At 37.9% G+C, this 16767-nt stretch overlaps 1 protein-coding gene across 4 annotated transcripts in view; it reads right to left on the minus strand.

Annotated features, from left to right (window-relative positions):
- celf4 (CUGBP, Elav-like family member 4) overlaps positions 1-16767 on the minus strand; it is a 227122-nt gene that overhangs the window by 48868 nt on the left and 161487 nt on the right. For all 4 annotated transcript variants that reach the window (XM_057845934.1, XM_057845933.1, XM_057845935.1 and 1 more), the window contains exon 3: positions 4870-4918. In XM_057845934.1, coding sequence (XP_057701917.1) covers positions 4870-4918 — 49 coding nt within the window. The remainder of the gene's footprint in view (positions 1-4869; positions 4919-16767) is intronic.

Consider the following 16767-nt stretch of genomic DNA (forward strand, 5'->3'; position numbering starts at 1 on the left):
TACTAAAGAAACATTTTGATAACTAGAATGAATGTCTGGATTTTATTGGCAAATTCAAATTGCAACATTTGTGCGTGACTTAAATTATATTAGCATGTACAATAAATACAAAATTGTTAATAATCTCTTAACTATCCAGGACGCAAAAAACATTTGTCTTAAGACCACTCAACACCGTCTGTCTAAATACCGTATTGGCCCGAAAATAAGACGGCCCTGATTATAAGACGACACCCTCTTTTTCAAGACTCAAGTTTGAAAAAAATACTTTTAGAACACCAAATTATCTTTTATACAGAAAATAATTACAGTACATCTGAAACAAATGATTATAACAATATATTTGAGAGAAAAAGCATGTTATTTTGCCTCGTTTAAATCTTAATATCTGAACATTTAAATATGTAAACTAAAGTGGAATCACATTTTTAAATGAATTGCTTCTGTTTTTTGAAATGTAAATAAACCAATTTATTGTGATAAAACGACAAAATTGCAATAACTGCATTAACCATCAAAGTGAAGTCTAACTGTAACTGTAGTCTTGAAACAAATCTGAATAAGGAAAAACATTGCAATAAATAATGCAAAGTGGTTAAACTTGAGAGTAGCTGAGATCTGTCATGACAGAACATCACTTCAATGATATCTGGCGCCACCTAGCGTAGTGAATGTCTAGACCGCGGATATAAGACGACCCCCTCTTTTTCAGTCTTATTTGAATGCAAAAAACACTGTCTTGTATTCGGGCCAATACGGTAAATTAAATATACCTGTAATTTTTGGACTATAAGACGCTACTTTTTCCCCTCATTTTGAATCCTGCGGCTTATTTGTTGATTTATCTGGCTTAATAGGCAACACTTTGACAGCGGCGTTGTAACACTGCCATAAGACATGTCATGTCATAATTATGACATGACACTATCATGGGCATAAATGAATGCTTATGACTGATGTCATTAAGTGTCATCCGGCAAATTATGTCACTAACTCCATTTATGTCCAGCTCGGATCTTTTACATCCATTCAAAAGGGAGATAATATGCCGAATGACACAAAATAACATCTGTCATAAGCATTCATTAAAGTTCATGGCAGTGTCATGTCATAGTTACGATGGTCTTATGGCGCCACTTTCAAATAAAGTGTTACCAAATACCATAACTAGCAATTAATGAAACAACTAGAACAGTAACGGATGAAATAATTAGCACAGAACATGAATTTTGATTGTTATTTACATCTGTAGTGCTGCAATGCATGCTAGGAGGCATTTTGGATGACAACAGTGTTGACAGCAGGTGGCAGCAGAGGTTGTCTGTCTCCCCGCAGGGAGCAGTGATGGCCAAATGAAGCAATGACGCTTTGCAGCCAATTGGTTCAAAGCTTTATGGTGGTTTATTGGTCTTATGAGAGTCATATGATGCCCCTGGCAAATAAATTGTTACTGATTAATATCCTTTAGTGTAAATATCCCATTATACAGTGAGGACAGCTGCAGCTTACAGTTTAGTGCGGGTTATCTATAAACAAATGCCATTTTCGTTTCAAATTTGGTGGGTGGTGGCTTATAGTCAGGTGCACCTTATAGTCCGAAAATTACGGTAACTGAAAAAACTTCTTAGTCAGGGCATAACAAAACAAAACAAAACAAAACAAAACAAAACAAAACAAAACAAAACAAAACAAAACAAAACAAAACAAAACAAAACAAAACAAAACAAAACAAAACAAAACAAAACAAAACAAAACAAAACAAAACAAAACAAAACAAAACAAAACAAAACAAAACAAAAACAACAAAAATGAAGCCTTCCTTCAGGTAAAACATTATTGCTTTTGTCCACAAGCACAGCCAAACTCAACACAAAAAAATGAAAGCTTTTTACCTCGATTATAATTAATGTATGATTATCTGGAAAAATGTCTGCATAGGCTGCAAAAATAAAATATTCAAAGATAAATATTGTAGAAAAAACAATAAATTTCAAATAAATGCAAGTCATCGTTTTGAAAATATACACATATTATAATGAAAATTAATGGTAGGGTCAATTCTATCCTTACAACCTATATAACTGAACTCATTATATAATGCAAATAAGGTTGCTTAAAAGTTGGTGAGGACAATTTGAGCATCCTGAAAAGTTGGTAGTGTTATGTCCTGACCGCCCCTATGCAAACCTATGCCCTTGCATCCTACTTTAAAGTTACTTGTGACCGAAGCCATGACCGAAGCCACCCTGTTCCACATTCCGACTCGATTCTTCTATATTTAGAGTAAAATACAATTTGACAGCATTTAGCAGAACTTGCTGTCGACGAAAGACATCTCGTGTTTAAAACCTGTATAGATTTGTTTTTAGACAAATAAAATGTGAGAATTGGTTGTTTTGCATTTATCAGGATGCACCTGAAGTACGTGAATAAGCCAATGACTCAGTGTTTGAGAGAAGTCATGAGGCAGACGATGAAAGTGTGTTAGTACACAACACTAGCAGATGGGTTGTGTGTCAGGCAGTCTGTTCTCATGTAACGTTCTAAAATCCGAGCTTTGTGGAAATGGATGTATACGTTTGGAAATTAATGAGCCTTGGTGCAATTGCCTCTGAGTGCGTCCTGCAAATTAACGTGCGTGCAGGTACGTGCGTGTGCGTGCCAACGTGCTCACGGTCCGTTCCCCACAGCCTGTGCCTGACAGGGTGTCCTTGCCGAGTCAACAAGACTAATCTGAGCTCTGGCCTTGCACCGGGGAGGGGGGGGGGGGTGTTTACAAGAACGGGGTGTGCAAGACGCACGTCCTATGCACACGTATCCTGAACACCCCCCTCCACGTACACACACTACACACATCCATTGATGGCCAGAGCCGTCAGTTCCCCAGGGAAGGCACCAATAAACATTACATCTTTCTTTGGGAAAGGGCTGTTAACACACGCTCACACACATTTACGCACACAAATTCGGGCGGAGAGCAAATCAATATACAGCAGGAAGACTTAAGAGTCTCCATGCAAAGCTCTCTCTCTCTCTCTCTCTCTCTACAGCACAACCACGCAGTCAAGAATGACAAAAGCACTCATTGTTACACCTGGCATTAGCTTTACCAATATCGCCAAACAGCCAAATAGTTTCATCTACATAACACAAGCTACAATTGGACTTGAATTGCTTTTTAACCCCTCATTCCTTACTCTTTACATCCACACAACCGTAGATTGTGTCTTTTATCAATGTGAACAACTTTATTAGACACCTTTTGTTGCTATTTGATGACTCTTGATTGAGATTGTTAGGGCTACATTCATCCCAGGGATGAAGAGTAATAAGGAAGACAGAGAAACAAAGGAAATCAATTAAGAGGATTCAGGGGGCCTGAAGATGAGCAGTTAGGTAAAAGAATGTCTTCTGCTCGATCAGTCTTCAACTTAGTTAAAGCAACTAATGAAAAAGCAGAGAATGCCCAACATTATTTTCCAATTCATCACATGCTGTGGTTGTTCACTTTTGTCTGTTTGTTTTGTGCAATAATAAATTTTTCATCTTCAATAATCAAGCAATAATCGACACCAGAAAGGCCCTCAAAGTGCTTTACAAAAAAGAAACATGGATAATGATAAATAAAAGGCAGGAAAGTATTATACAATGACATTAAGAAAAAAAAAAAAAAAAACTAGCGCATCGCGCTGAAAGTCAAAACAGCAAATAGTGTAAAGTCCGTGTTGCCCAACGACAGCCCCAAAGCATCACTGCTCTAGAGGAGATCTGCAAGGAGGAATGGGCTAAAATACCAACACAAGTGTGTAAAAAGCTTGTGAAGAGTTACAGAAAACGTTTGGCCTCCGTTTTTGCCAACAAAGAGTACATAACAAAGTATTGAGATGAACTTTTGGTATTGACCAAATACTTATTTTCCACCATGATTTGCAAATAAATTCTTTAAAAAGCAAACAGTGTGATTTTCTGGATTTTTCCCCCACATTTTGTCTCTCATGGTTGAGGTTTACCCATGTTGACAATTACAGGCCTCTCAAATATTTTCAAGTGGGAGAACTTGCACAATTAGTGGTTGACTAAATACTTATTTGCCCCACTGTACATTTAAAAAACCAGAAGCCATTTATTTACGAATGTGATTGCACTTTAGTTTACATATTTAAATGTTCAGATATTAAAATTTGAATGAGGCAAAATAGCATGCTTTTTCTCTCAAATATATTGTTATAATCATTTGTTTCAGATGTACTGTAATTATTTTCTGTATAAAAATTAATTTGGTGTTCAAAAAGTCTTTTTTCAAACTTGAGTCTTGAAAAAGAGGGGGTCGTCTTATAATCAGGGCCGTCTTGTATTCGGGCCAATACGGTAATAACTGCAAAGTTCATATCTGCTCTTGTTTAATATCAACTGTAGGTCCCTGTAATTCAAAATGTAGATGTCACAAAAACACAAAGGTTCATGTCTGGATGCAAAGATATGATATTTTCAAAATAGGATTTGGTGACAGCATGATTAAAGAAAACAAAAACAAATGACCTGCCCCCTCCCCAAGCATAACTAGGCCTGTGTATGTTGACTTGCATAATATGTGAATGCTTGTGCATGCATCCTTGCATATGATGAAACTCAGCGAGAGGAGCTGAAGGCCACGCTGGCCAACATTGGTGAGAACAAGCTCTGTTTACATAATGCGTTCTGAACTCTAGAGGGTCTGGCCAGGCTGCACTGTCAGCCTGTGTTGAGGTACAGGCCATTGTGTAATGGGACAAATAATGGTGAGGCTGATATGCACAGGCAGCATGTTTGTGGGGTCAGAATAAAGGCAGAAAGTAACAAAGAAAGGAAGAGAAGTAAAATACACTATACCTCCTCGACTCTCGCTGTCTGCTGGCTTCACTTGGATTGGTCTGTTCATCTGTGGGGAAAAAAAGAGGGATAGGCAGCACACAAAGAGAGAAAAATAAACCAGTTAGTAGTATGAACTCATGTATTGGCACACACTTTACCCCATGCCACCTAAAAATAGCTTCATTAAAAAAAAAAAAAAAAAAAAAAAAGAATCACTCAGCCAAATTGCTGGTAAAGTGTATTAAAAATTTCCAAAGCTGTAGCATTTATATCCATTGGGGGAATAGTTGGTTGGGAATATGGGCTGCAAATATTATTTGATCTGAGATAAAAGGCAGGGGAGGGTTGGAAAAAGGAGTGAGGAGAGGGATGAAGGGAGAGAGATAGACTAGCAAGAAGGATAGCGGAGTGGTAACTCATTGTCAGCAGAACTGCACTGACTATCATCACTGGGAGGGATTCTGCCAATATGGACTTGTTCACTCATCAGCCACAATGTTAGATATACAGCACCTGCACAATCGAATGGGATCCAAGACCAGAGCTACATCCAAAATTCCGCATTTTGAATAAATACTCAGTTTTGATGCCAATAAAAGCCTCTTCCATAAAGCTTCTCACTTGGTTTTATCTGTCATTTTGTATTCTGCAGAACTGCACAAAAACTATCAAACCAATTTCTTTGCAGTGAAGTAGGCAAAAGAAAAAAATCCTTTTATATTGAGATGTAGATCCTGCTATAGCCATTTTTTATGAGATAATTTCTAAGTTCTCTCTGCATTCTGCACGAGTCTTAACGGCAACATCAAGGCATACACAGGTGTATATGTCTGAAGTTGAGCATTTTTTAAGTTTCTGCCAACTTCCGTGTATAAGGTGCAACTTCAACAACAGATAACAACAACAAAAACATCACTATCCTCAGCACGTTTCAAGTATATTTCATTAGGTAAATAAGCATAGTTCAGAGGAAATTCAACACTTTTTGTCCATGTCCCAAGATGCAGATCCATTGATTCATGGTTAATTAGAATGGTCTTCAAGATCAACTGTTATGACACAGAGACCTGTATTTTCGTACTGTATAGTCATCAAGACTAGTGTTGTTAATAATGGCGTTAGAGTATGACGGCGTTATTTTTGTCTGTAGAGAGTAATCTAATTAATTACTGCTCACATCTTTGCAACGCCGTTACTGTTACTGAGGACTAAAGTCGTGCGTTACTATGCGTTACTACGCTGGTTGAATGACGCGAGTAATGTCTGAGAGACACGGAGAGAGTAGCGTCGGAGGGGGGAGGAGGGGAAGAGGATGACAGCGAGAGACAGCGAGAACCAAAAGTGGTATTTGCCATGTGGCATTTTTTTTGCAATGTGGCAAAATGGATTTTGCCGTATGGCATTTTTTTTTGCCATGTGGCATTTTTTTTTGCCATGTGGAAAAATCGATTTTGCCATTTGGCATTTTTTTTGCATTAATTTTGTCATGTGGCAAAATTGATCTTTCATTTGTGACATTTTTTTTTGCCATGTGGCAAAATGGATTTTGCCATGTGGCATTTTTTTGCCATGTGGCATTTTTTTTTTGGCCATGTGGAAAAATCAATTTTGCCATGGGGCATTTTTTTTTTTTGCATTAATTTTGTCGTGTGGCAAAATAGATCTTTCATTTGTGACATTTTTTTTTGCCATGTGGAAAAATTGAATTTTGCCATGTGACTTTTTTTTGCCATGTGGCAAATGGATTTTGCCATGCAAAAAAAATGGCATATGCCAAAATCCATTTTTGGATTTTGCCATGTGGCATTTTTTTGCCATTTGCCACAGGGCAAAAAAATGTCACAAATGAAAAATCAATTTTGCCACATGGCAAAATCCATTTTTCCACATGGCAAAAAAATGCCACATGGCAAAATCCATTTTGCCACATGGCAAATACCACTTTTGGACGCCTTTAAAAACATGATGCTAGGTGGCTTGGTGCGTTAGCATAGCATTCACGTTTTCGCTAGCATTAGAATTTAGCGTGGCGAGCGTCATGTTAAACGCTTGGGAAAAGTTTTACATACAGTTTGTGGCATTCAACTGTTTTCCTGTTTAGTATGCATTATCATGACCAAGTGGGTGTTGTCCTTGTAGATGCTACAATAAATAATTTGTTTTTGTTTTTTATTACCAAAAATACTCACTTGCCCTAAACTTTTCGTGAAGGATGTATCCATAAACCTTGTGTTTTATTTTAATCAAAACAACAAAAGCAAAGAGAGAGGAGGGAAGAGATTCAGGCCTCACCTCCATATTGAAAAATATATCTCTATATATTAGGGTCACGGTTCAGTAAAACAGGAAAAAGGCTTTTTTTCTTCACAGCATTTGAAAGTTAAAGTTTGTATATGATTACACTCTTATATAGGTGAAATTTTTAAAAGGTGACCAACATTTTTTTTTGGAATAGAAAAGACAGCTCAATTCAATAAGTTACAATAAACATATTTGATGTGAAAGACGTTATAGAATCGATCGTGTAATAACGTGTAGAACATGAAAATTGCACTTTTTCTCTCACTGACAACCTCTCGCCACAGAGTAAAAATTCGGCCATTCGTTCCACATTGGCAATGAATGCAATTCGGTCCAAGAAACGTTGAATCCTCTGTTCTCCTCAGTTATTTTTCTCTTTTTCCCTTTCGGATCCATGGCCCATCACTTGGCCGCCGGTTTGTTTACAATACAACCTGCCTGGCATCCCACCTAGCTAATAGAAACGTGTGTCGCAGGCTGTGACCCAAAATCTTGGTTGACAGAAATGTTGAAATTTAGTATTTCTTTACAAATTTTTACAGCATTGGAAAACGTTAAGAATGTTTGTGTCATTTTTGTCCTCCTATGGGAACGATATCAAAACAAAAAATGTTTTCCTCCCCCATCTTTTTCCATTTTCAAACATTTTTTAAAATGCTCTAGGGAGCCACTAGGGAAGCGCTAAAGAGCCGCATGCGGCATTTAAAACACGGGGTAGTAGAAGAGTCGATTCGTATGCTGGATTTGGCACACAAGTTTTACAATGGATGCCCCTACTGACATAACCCACAAGCAGAGATTGGACCCAGGCCACCACAAATGGCTGCAGGGCACTAACCACTGAGGAAAAACCTGGTTTATTACAGTAATTATGTATGTACATATACAGTATATAATTCTACAACAATCCAAGTTATCAGTGAATACAGCTCTAACTACTTTTGCAACCTGTCTGCAACCCTCTTTCTAGTTCTTCCTTACCAGTTGAAAAAATAGATTATGCCAGAGAGGACTATATAATTTATTTTGTATAAATATTGCAAAAAGTTCCATAGAAAATATCAAATAAGATCAGTCATATGAATATTTTTCAAAATGTAAAACAAAATCAAAATGCTGAATTTTATTCATTTTTATACCAAGTGAACAAATAGATATTCACTTTTTCAGAATAATTTTTGTTTCACTGGACATTCACATAAAAGGTTATGAATGCATAAAATATTACATAGTGTACACAGTGAGGGGCATCACAGCACGTCTCTTGCCTGTTGACAAATTATACAGACACAGGCACACACCCACAGTTTCCCAGTGAGACCTTTCCACAGTGTCGGTCCTCCTGTCATTTTACTTCTGCCTGTCAGACATTCCCTCCGCCTCAGCACCCAGCTAAACGCTCGCCTCCAATCAATTTTTAATAATGCCAATCGCTATGCCGCCAGGAGAAACGGGGAGACGTGGGGTGAGAAGAGAGCAGAGTCGAGGATGCAGAAACGGAGAAGTGGGGTGGAGGCGGGGGGCTGGAGAAGCGTTAAGAGGGAAAGGTCAAGGTTCTGTGTGATGCAGCATCAGTGTTTTGTTAAATGTCATTAAATCCTTTCTTTTGAGTTTGCTGATACACTCATCATTGTAATGAATGGTTTAGATGATTCAACAAAGCCAAAGCCTCGGGCCAAGGAGGACACAGTGTCACGATGCAAACACAATTAATGCTCGGACCTCCGGCCCTTCCTTTCGTCATTCTCTGACCAAATATCAAATCACATCACTCACCAGAACGTTTATTCAAAATAGAGTTAGCCATTCCTTCTTCTCCCTCGTCTCCTCCCTCTGTTTGACAGCCAAGAGAGCCCTAGTAATGTTTTTAATGTGCTGCGATGCATTATTTATTGGACTGGCTGTTGATATGAAAAAAGAACAGGAGGGGGTACAGAGGGCCCAGAATGAAGTGAGAAAGTTACAAAAAAATACTAGGGGTGTAACGGTACACAAAAATCTCGGTTTTGAGGTCACTGTTCGGTTCATTTTCGGTACAGTATGAAAACAAAATGCAAAATATAAATGTGTTAGTTGTTTATTACACACCTTTGTGCTTTCAACAAGAGGAACATTAGCCTATACAAAGCTAGAATTCTGCTCAAAAAGTAGCGGGTATTTAAAGATAGTCCAACAACAATTTTCCTTTCAGACCCCGCGTATTGGTCAGCTTTCTTTCTGAAAGAAAGAAGAAAAAAACAAGTCCTGTGCTAAAGACAAAAACAATCCCAATGACAAAGATTTTAACATGTATTTTACAAATGAAATGCCTCAATGAATCATTTTTTCGGTTTTCAAAAGTTTTATTGGTGAATTTTCTTAAGTTAAAGCGCCACACAAGAATTAATAAATTTAATTGTTGCCGATCACGTCATTTTCAAAGTATCGGAATCAGCAAAAAAAAAATATCAGCCATGCCTTTTTTAATATATATATATATTTTCTAATTAAATTGTTTTCTAATTGTATTTAACGTTACAGACATAATATGTTACACTTATCCAGAGTCTTTAGTTTAGGCTTAAGGTAGGGTTATCAAATTTATCCCAATAACGGCGATAATTAATTTTTTAAAAAATGTATCACGTTAAAATATTTAACGCAATTAATGCATGCGCTGCACGACCCACTCATGCAATGTCGCGCTCAATCTGCAATGGCGCCGTTTTACCTATACTGTATAGAGAGACAAAAGGCAGCGTAAAATGAGTAGAGTGAATTTTGGCAGCCTTTGGAGCCTTTTTTTTAATTGGCCAAAGCCTTACAATCCCTCTCCCTACGATTAGAAATATCATGGGAAGCAATGTGGGGAAGCAAGGTAGCAATGGATCTTTTTCTTAACACCTTGTTATTTCCCAACGCAGAGAAGATATATAAATTGGTAGCACTACGCACAGTCATAGTTGCTAAAGGCGTGTTACATCCACCCATCATGCATTTGGGCATGGCCTTCAGTATCATTTACTGAAAGCTCAACAAATACACTAGATGGCAATATTTAGTCACAATATACAAAGTCACAAGTCTTTCTATCCGTGGATCCCTCTCACAGAAAGAATGTTAATAATGTAAATGCCATCTTGAGGATTTATTGTCATAATAAACAAATACAGTACTTATGTACTGTATGTATTCATCCGAGTTTTATTCATTTTTTTCTTAATGCATTGCCAAAATGTATATGAGCGGGAAAAATTATCGGGAATGATTGGAATTGAATCGGGAGCAAAAAAAAGCAATCGGATCGTGAAATATCGGGATAAGCAGATACTCAAACTAAAATGATCGGGATCGGATCGGGAGCAAAAAAACATGATCGGAACAACCCTAATTCTTATTATTTAATTACAGGTGTTTTAGCTCATTTCAATTTATTTTATTCAAATGGGCTATTATTTATTTTATTATGTGTTTATATTTTACAAATGTGATGTAGTATTCATTTATATTGTGTATTTTATGTTGTATAACTTTAGTTCCTACGTGAATATTAGTTCCTACTTGTTTTGTTGTGGTAGGAGGGTTTTGTATTGAACACGGGGCCGTGTTGGTTATTATCATAGCACAGAAGACAGCAGTAAATCAACAAAGACAAGTCAAGTGTGCCCCGATCTACCACTCAAGAGATCTGATGGACTCAAAAAGTGGGTTACGATTGCATATTAGTTTAAAAAATTGACTGGATCCACCAAATTTTTACACGAGTGACTTCCGGTTTGCCCGGTCCTAGCTACCGGTAGTAGTATTGACGCAGGAGGGTTGCGTCTCGCGTCAAATAATAAACTCTGCCGTTCTTTTCGCGTGCGTCGTTTTGAGCAGCTTCTGGGACGCGTCTAACACGCGGCCGCACTGCGACTGGTGTGCATTGGCTGATTGACTTTAATGCCCGCGTTTCACTGCGTTCTCGCGGCGGCCACATTGTCGCGCTGTTGACGTTTCTGGGTTATACTGTCCTACCGTGTTGGTCCTCATTATAGTAGAGAAGACGGAGTAAATATAATCTACACAAAGAAACTGTAACCTGATCGACTCACAGCCTCGAAAAGTAAGGGTTACATTACGTCAGAAACTCGTTCGGTACGCCTCCGTTCCGAACCGAGCACCACGTACCGAAATGGTTCAATATGTACTGTTACACCTTTAAAAAATACCGTATTGGCCCGAATATGAGACGGTGTTTTTTGCATCGAAATAAGATTGAAAAAGAGGGGGTCGTCTTATATTCGCGGTCTAGACATTATACCCATTCACGACGCTAGATGGCGCCAAATATCATTGAATCAATGTTCTGTCATGACAGATCTCAGCTACTAGTTTAACCAGTTTGCATTATTTTAATGCAATGTCTTTCCTTAGTCAGATTTGTTTCAAGACTACAGCTACAGTTAGACTTCACTTTGATAGTTAATGCAGTTATTGCAATTTTGTTGTTTTATCACAATAGATTGGTTTCTTTACATTTCAAAAACCAGAAGCCATTCATTTACGAACGTGATTGCACTTTAGTTTACATATTTAAATGTTCAGATATTAAGATCTGAATGAGGCAAAATAACATGCTTTTTCTCTCAAATATATTGTTATAATCATTTGTTTCAGATGTACTGTAATTATTTTCTGTGTAAAAAGTAAGTTGGTGTTCAAAAAGTCTTTTTTCAAACTTGAGTCTTGAAAAAGAGGGGGTCGTCTTATAATCAGGGCAGTCTTATATTCGGGCCAATACGGTAATGTGTAAAAGATCTGGATGGCAAAGGTGAAAATAAGAGGGCCAATAAAAAGCAGAAATCAAACTAATTGTAAGCAAAGCTGAGGTGATGGAAGGAGGGAACAATAGGGGAATAAGGAGAGAGGACAAAGGGGAGTTATGAGGACATAGATCAGAGTACGGGACAAGGTCAGCATGGAGCTCCCGGGGGGGCCATAAGCCTGCATACATATGAGTGCTTTTACCGTGACCCATACTAATGGCCTGGCCTCAATCTGACCTAATTGCGTTCCACTGGTTTAAACTACAAGCGCTGGTCTCAACACAACACATCATGTTAATAAGATCCTGACCCTACTCTATAAAATGGAAAGTTTTCCCTCTTCGTTGTCAAAGACAAAACTCATTTTACCACAGAATCTAGCGTCCTGGTACGGTCACTGAATCCATTTAATTTATCATTGCTACTAACTTGAGCAGCTACAATTGCAGTCTCCGCTCGTAAAGTTTTACATACAGTTCACAACAATGTTAAGTGGTTAAACTATTATTTTCTTTTGAAACTGAAAGCTGAGTGGTGTTTCATGGACTTGCTCCCATTATCTCAGCACCATAAACTGCTTCAAGGTCAGTTTTATCATCCAGCCCATAATGCGGGGTGAATTAGCACTAGCTCACTGTCCAACTGATCCCAAAATAGTTGTTAAAAGTGGATGCTGACTAGCCTTCCCACAAGTGGACTGCAGTGACGCTTGCCAAAGCCAGATGGCACCATTGAGCAGCAGAACCAACTGGAATCGAGCGAGTTTTATGCTCGCGTGAGGGTGGAAATACATGAGAATTTGTACCCTACATGTGCACATGCAAAAGAAGCTTACACGACATGCATGCTTGTACACATAAGCCAAGAGTGGGAATTCACAATGGGCTCATGCCTCCAAGCATCCATGTAAACATTCAATATGTAAATATTTCTATATGCGGAAGAAAATTGGCTCATCTCTCAGGCAGTATGGCTCATGCCTCACATGCATTCTCCCTTTTTCCCTCATATACTTATTCTATGACCTATTCATTCATGCATGTGCCTAGTATGCTGCTCACATGCAAGCACACAGGCAGGCAGGCTGAGCCCCATTGTTGCTGAAAGTCCAACTCAGCAGCCTTGTGTTGGAGTGGCCTTGGAGCGGCGCTTGATCGACAGCACAAAAAGAACTGCGGCTCCGCCAATGCACGAACGCACACGCGCACGCCTCATTCCTCTGTTGATTATGTAACTCAATGACAGTGCTCTGCCTCGGTGCTGCCACAGATTCCCTGCTAACTAGAAGCTGAGGGAATACATGGTGCGCATGCAGACTGCACTGTATCAAACTGGTGAGTCATTCCTCTGAATCAGTCTAGTAGGGCCAGCGAGGCCCAGATGATTAACTCCAAACAATGTGGGATTAGAGACTATGGGTCCTGCCTTGAAATGAGGAGCAATTATTCAAAGTCATTGATCTTAGTTTTGCAGCTGCATCGACTTCAGTGAGTTCAAACTACTAGAGTTATGTCAAAAATCAGCAACAAATGATGAATTTATCAGATTCTTAGAGAGTAAACTTCTCTGATATTCTCAAATTTAAGGGGAACCTCGTATTTATAGATTTACAGGCTCTAATAGGCCACAATTGTTCTCTTTTATCAAAATATTTTATTAGAAACACATGAAATATTGCCATTGATTTAAAAATCTATAATACTGTAATTTCCCAAATACGAGGGGTATTCAAAAAGTAATGCACCCAACTTTATTATGTACAAACAAATTATAATAGCAACATGTATTATACATCAAAATAAAGGTACAAGTATGAGGATTACATTTTTACTTCTCCACATAGTCTCCACCTCTCTCAAGAGCTACAGTCCACCTTTGAACGAGGGCATGTATACCAGTGTTGTAGAACTCAGCCGGTTGATCTCTAAGCCAATTCTTGACAGCAGTTTTCACTTCATCTTCATTGCCATATCGGTTGCCCTGGAGTCCTTCTTTCATTGGACCAAAGAGGTGGTAGTCTGACGGTGCCAAATCAGGAGAATATGGCGGATGTGGTATCACAGTCCATCCAAATGAAGTGATGACCTCCATGGTCCTGATGCTTGTGTGAGGACGTGCATTGTCATGCTGGAGGAGCACGTTTACCATGTCCAAGATGGGCCGAACATGTCGAAATCTCGCTTTGAGCTTCCTAAGAGTCTCATTGTATAACTCCACAAACCAAATCCACAAACCCTAACCTTCAGAGGGGTTTCTTTCTCTGCAACAAGGAATTTGATTACAGCTCTTTGTTTCTGACGAGCTTCAAGAGGGGCAGCCATTTTGAAAGCTAGTTTAAACTTTAAAAATCTGAAAATAAGAGAAACACATAACAATCGCAAAAAGGTGTCTCCTATCATGTTTGTGCCAAGTATGAACAAGATTGGTAAAATCCTGTATGCATTACTTTTTGAATGCCCCTCGTATAAGGCGCACCCGTGTATAACGCGCACCCCAAATTTACTTGTAAAATTAAGGAAAATTTTTGTACCCATGTATAACGCGCACCCTAATTTTAGCACCAATAAATAGAAGAATACAAGAAAACAGAGCTCGTGTACAGATACAGAAATGTCATTTTACTGACTGGTGAAACACAACACAAGCATAGCACATTGGCAGTTTAACACTAGAAAACCCAGCAGAGGCCGACTCGGCCCTTCCTCAAGACAAATATTCCTAATATTCCCAAGCAATGGCCGATTTGGCCTCTCTTTCTAAAAAACCCAGAGGTGGCCCAAATGACCCAAGTGCTTTTGAATTAGCAAGTCGTTGTCCGACAGACAGCAACCATTCATATGTAAATGCAACCACTAGACATACATTGTGTTAGAATGCGGCCCAAACGGAGGGGAACACACCACGGTTGCACACTTAATGTGATAGTTTTTGTCAGTTCAAGTCAAGCTACATTTATTAATTTACATTTATATATGGAGTTTTACGCTTTTTACAAACTTTTAACTTAATTCTCCTATACTCCACACAGAAAAACAGAAAAAAATGGCCCAAATGTGTACATTGTTTTTGCAAAAAAAAACGTTTTAGAACTGCAATTTGAGTTTAAAGCGAGATCATGTATATAGTTTAGAATGACTGGATCTAATGGAGCATGAATTGTGGCCATTTTGTCTGAAGTTAGTACGAGAAAACGTGTAGAAAACCTTTGAGAAAAACAGAAACAGAATTTGTGTCATGAGAAGGTGGAAGGGAGCGGCCCTGAACAGTTTCTTTGACACACTGAAACAATGACTGGATGTCCTAATAGTCCTAATTATTATGAAGGGAATATATACTGCACAGTGTTGTCGATCTTACTTAAAAAAGTAATTAGTTACAAGTTACTAACTAAATTACTTTTTGGGAGAAGTAACTCAGTTACCTCATTGTAAGAGTAATTTGTTACTCAGCAAAAAAACTCATGTTACTTTTCATGTTCTACACGTTATTACAAATATACAATAGAAAACATTTCACATCAAAGATGTTTATGTTAACTGATTGAATTGATTTTTTCATTCCTCCTCCAAAAAACGTAGGTCAGATTTTTTACTTTTTTTTTTTTAAATTCACCTATATGAGAGTTAGTGGTATACAATCTCATTGGGCGGTCATGATAAATGGTAAAAAAATCACAGGGACTTTGATTACTTGCCATTGAAACTAAATGGGAAATTTGTTTTTATATGTATTTGTTTAAATTCTGATACCGGACATACCATCTTCATAAGTAGGACTGATAATTCATCATTCAGTCATTGTTTCAGTGTGTTCAAAAGCAACTGCTCAGGGCTGGTCCCTACGCCCTCCTCAATTATTTATTTTGAGTCCTAATTAATAAGTCTCACCAAAAAACAAAGGAACAATATGTATGCCGATCCTTTCCTAAGGTGGTAAAATGATCAGGTGTTTATTTTGTCATAACATAGCAATTGCATAAAATATATATATATATACATATATATATACCGTATATATAATATATATTTCATGTGTGGTGCTCTTCGAATGAAAATATATACTTTGATTGAAGGAACCTTTTTTTTTTGGATTGACTAAGACATACACAAATCTACCTACAAATTCATCAACCTACAGTAGGCAAGTAACAAATAAGTGTCTACTAGTCAGGCTACTTTAGCTGAGGAGGGGGTTGGGCGAAAGAGAAAGCAGCCTCACTCAGCAAGGTTTCGCCCAACCCCCCGCCTCAGCTAAAGTAGCCTGACTTGAGCCTTTTTCGCCCAACCCCCGCCTCAGCTAAAGTAGCCTGACTTACTCAGACACTTATTTCTTACTTGACACTAAACTGCTAAACTTCTGAGAATATTTTAATAATAGTATTTTAATAATTTTAATTCATTCGGATGTATTTGTTTGAATACCCTCTATATGTTTAAAAAAAACAATTTCAAAAAGATCAATTAACAATTTGCTGTGGATATACATTTATGTGCATAGATATTTAGAAATAATATAACTAAGCACACCAAGACACAGTGGTGAAATGAAGAGCACCACACATGAAATTGCTGGGAAAAAAATATGCAAGATTAGTAAATACCACTCTTGGTTCAGAAACAAGCCATCATTCAGGTTTCATACAATGGTGTAAATATTACATTGAATTTGAAACCAAATTAAATTAAACTGAACTAGTGCTCCACATCTATGTGCATGTGTTGTGGACCCTTCCGTTAGTTACCAGTGTTTGTTTTGTTTGCTTTGCTTAAATTAAATGAAACAAGCTTGATACATCCAAACAATATTCTAACAGCTGATGACCAGTATT

The sequence above is a fragment of the Corythoichthys intestinalis genome, chromosome 9, assembly GCF_030265065.1.
Source record: "Corythoichthys intestinalis isolate RoL2023-P3 chromosome 9, ASM3026506v1, whole genome shotgun sequence".
Taxonomy (NCBI): domain Eukaryota; kingdom Metazoa; phylum Chordata; class Actinopteri; order Syngnathiformes; family Syngnathidae; genus Corythoichthys; species Corythoichthys intestinalis.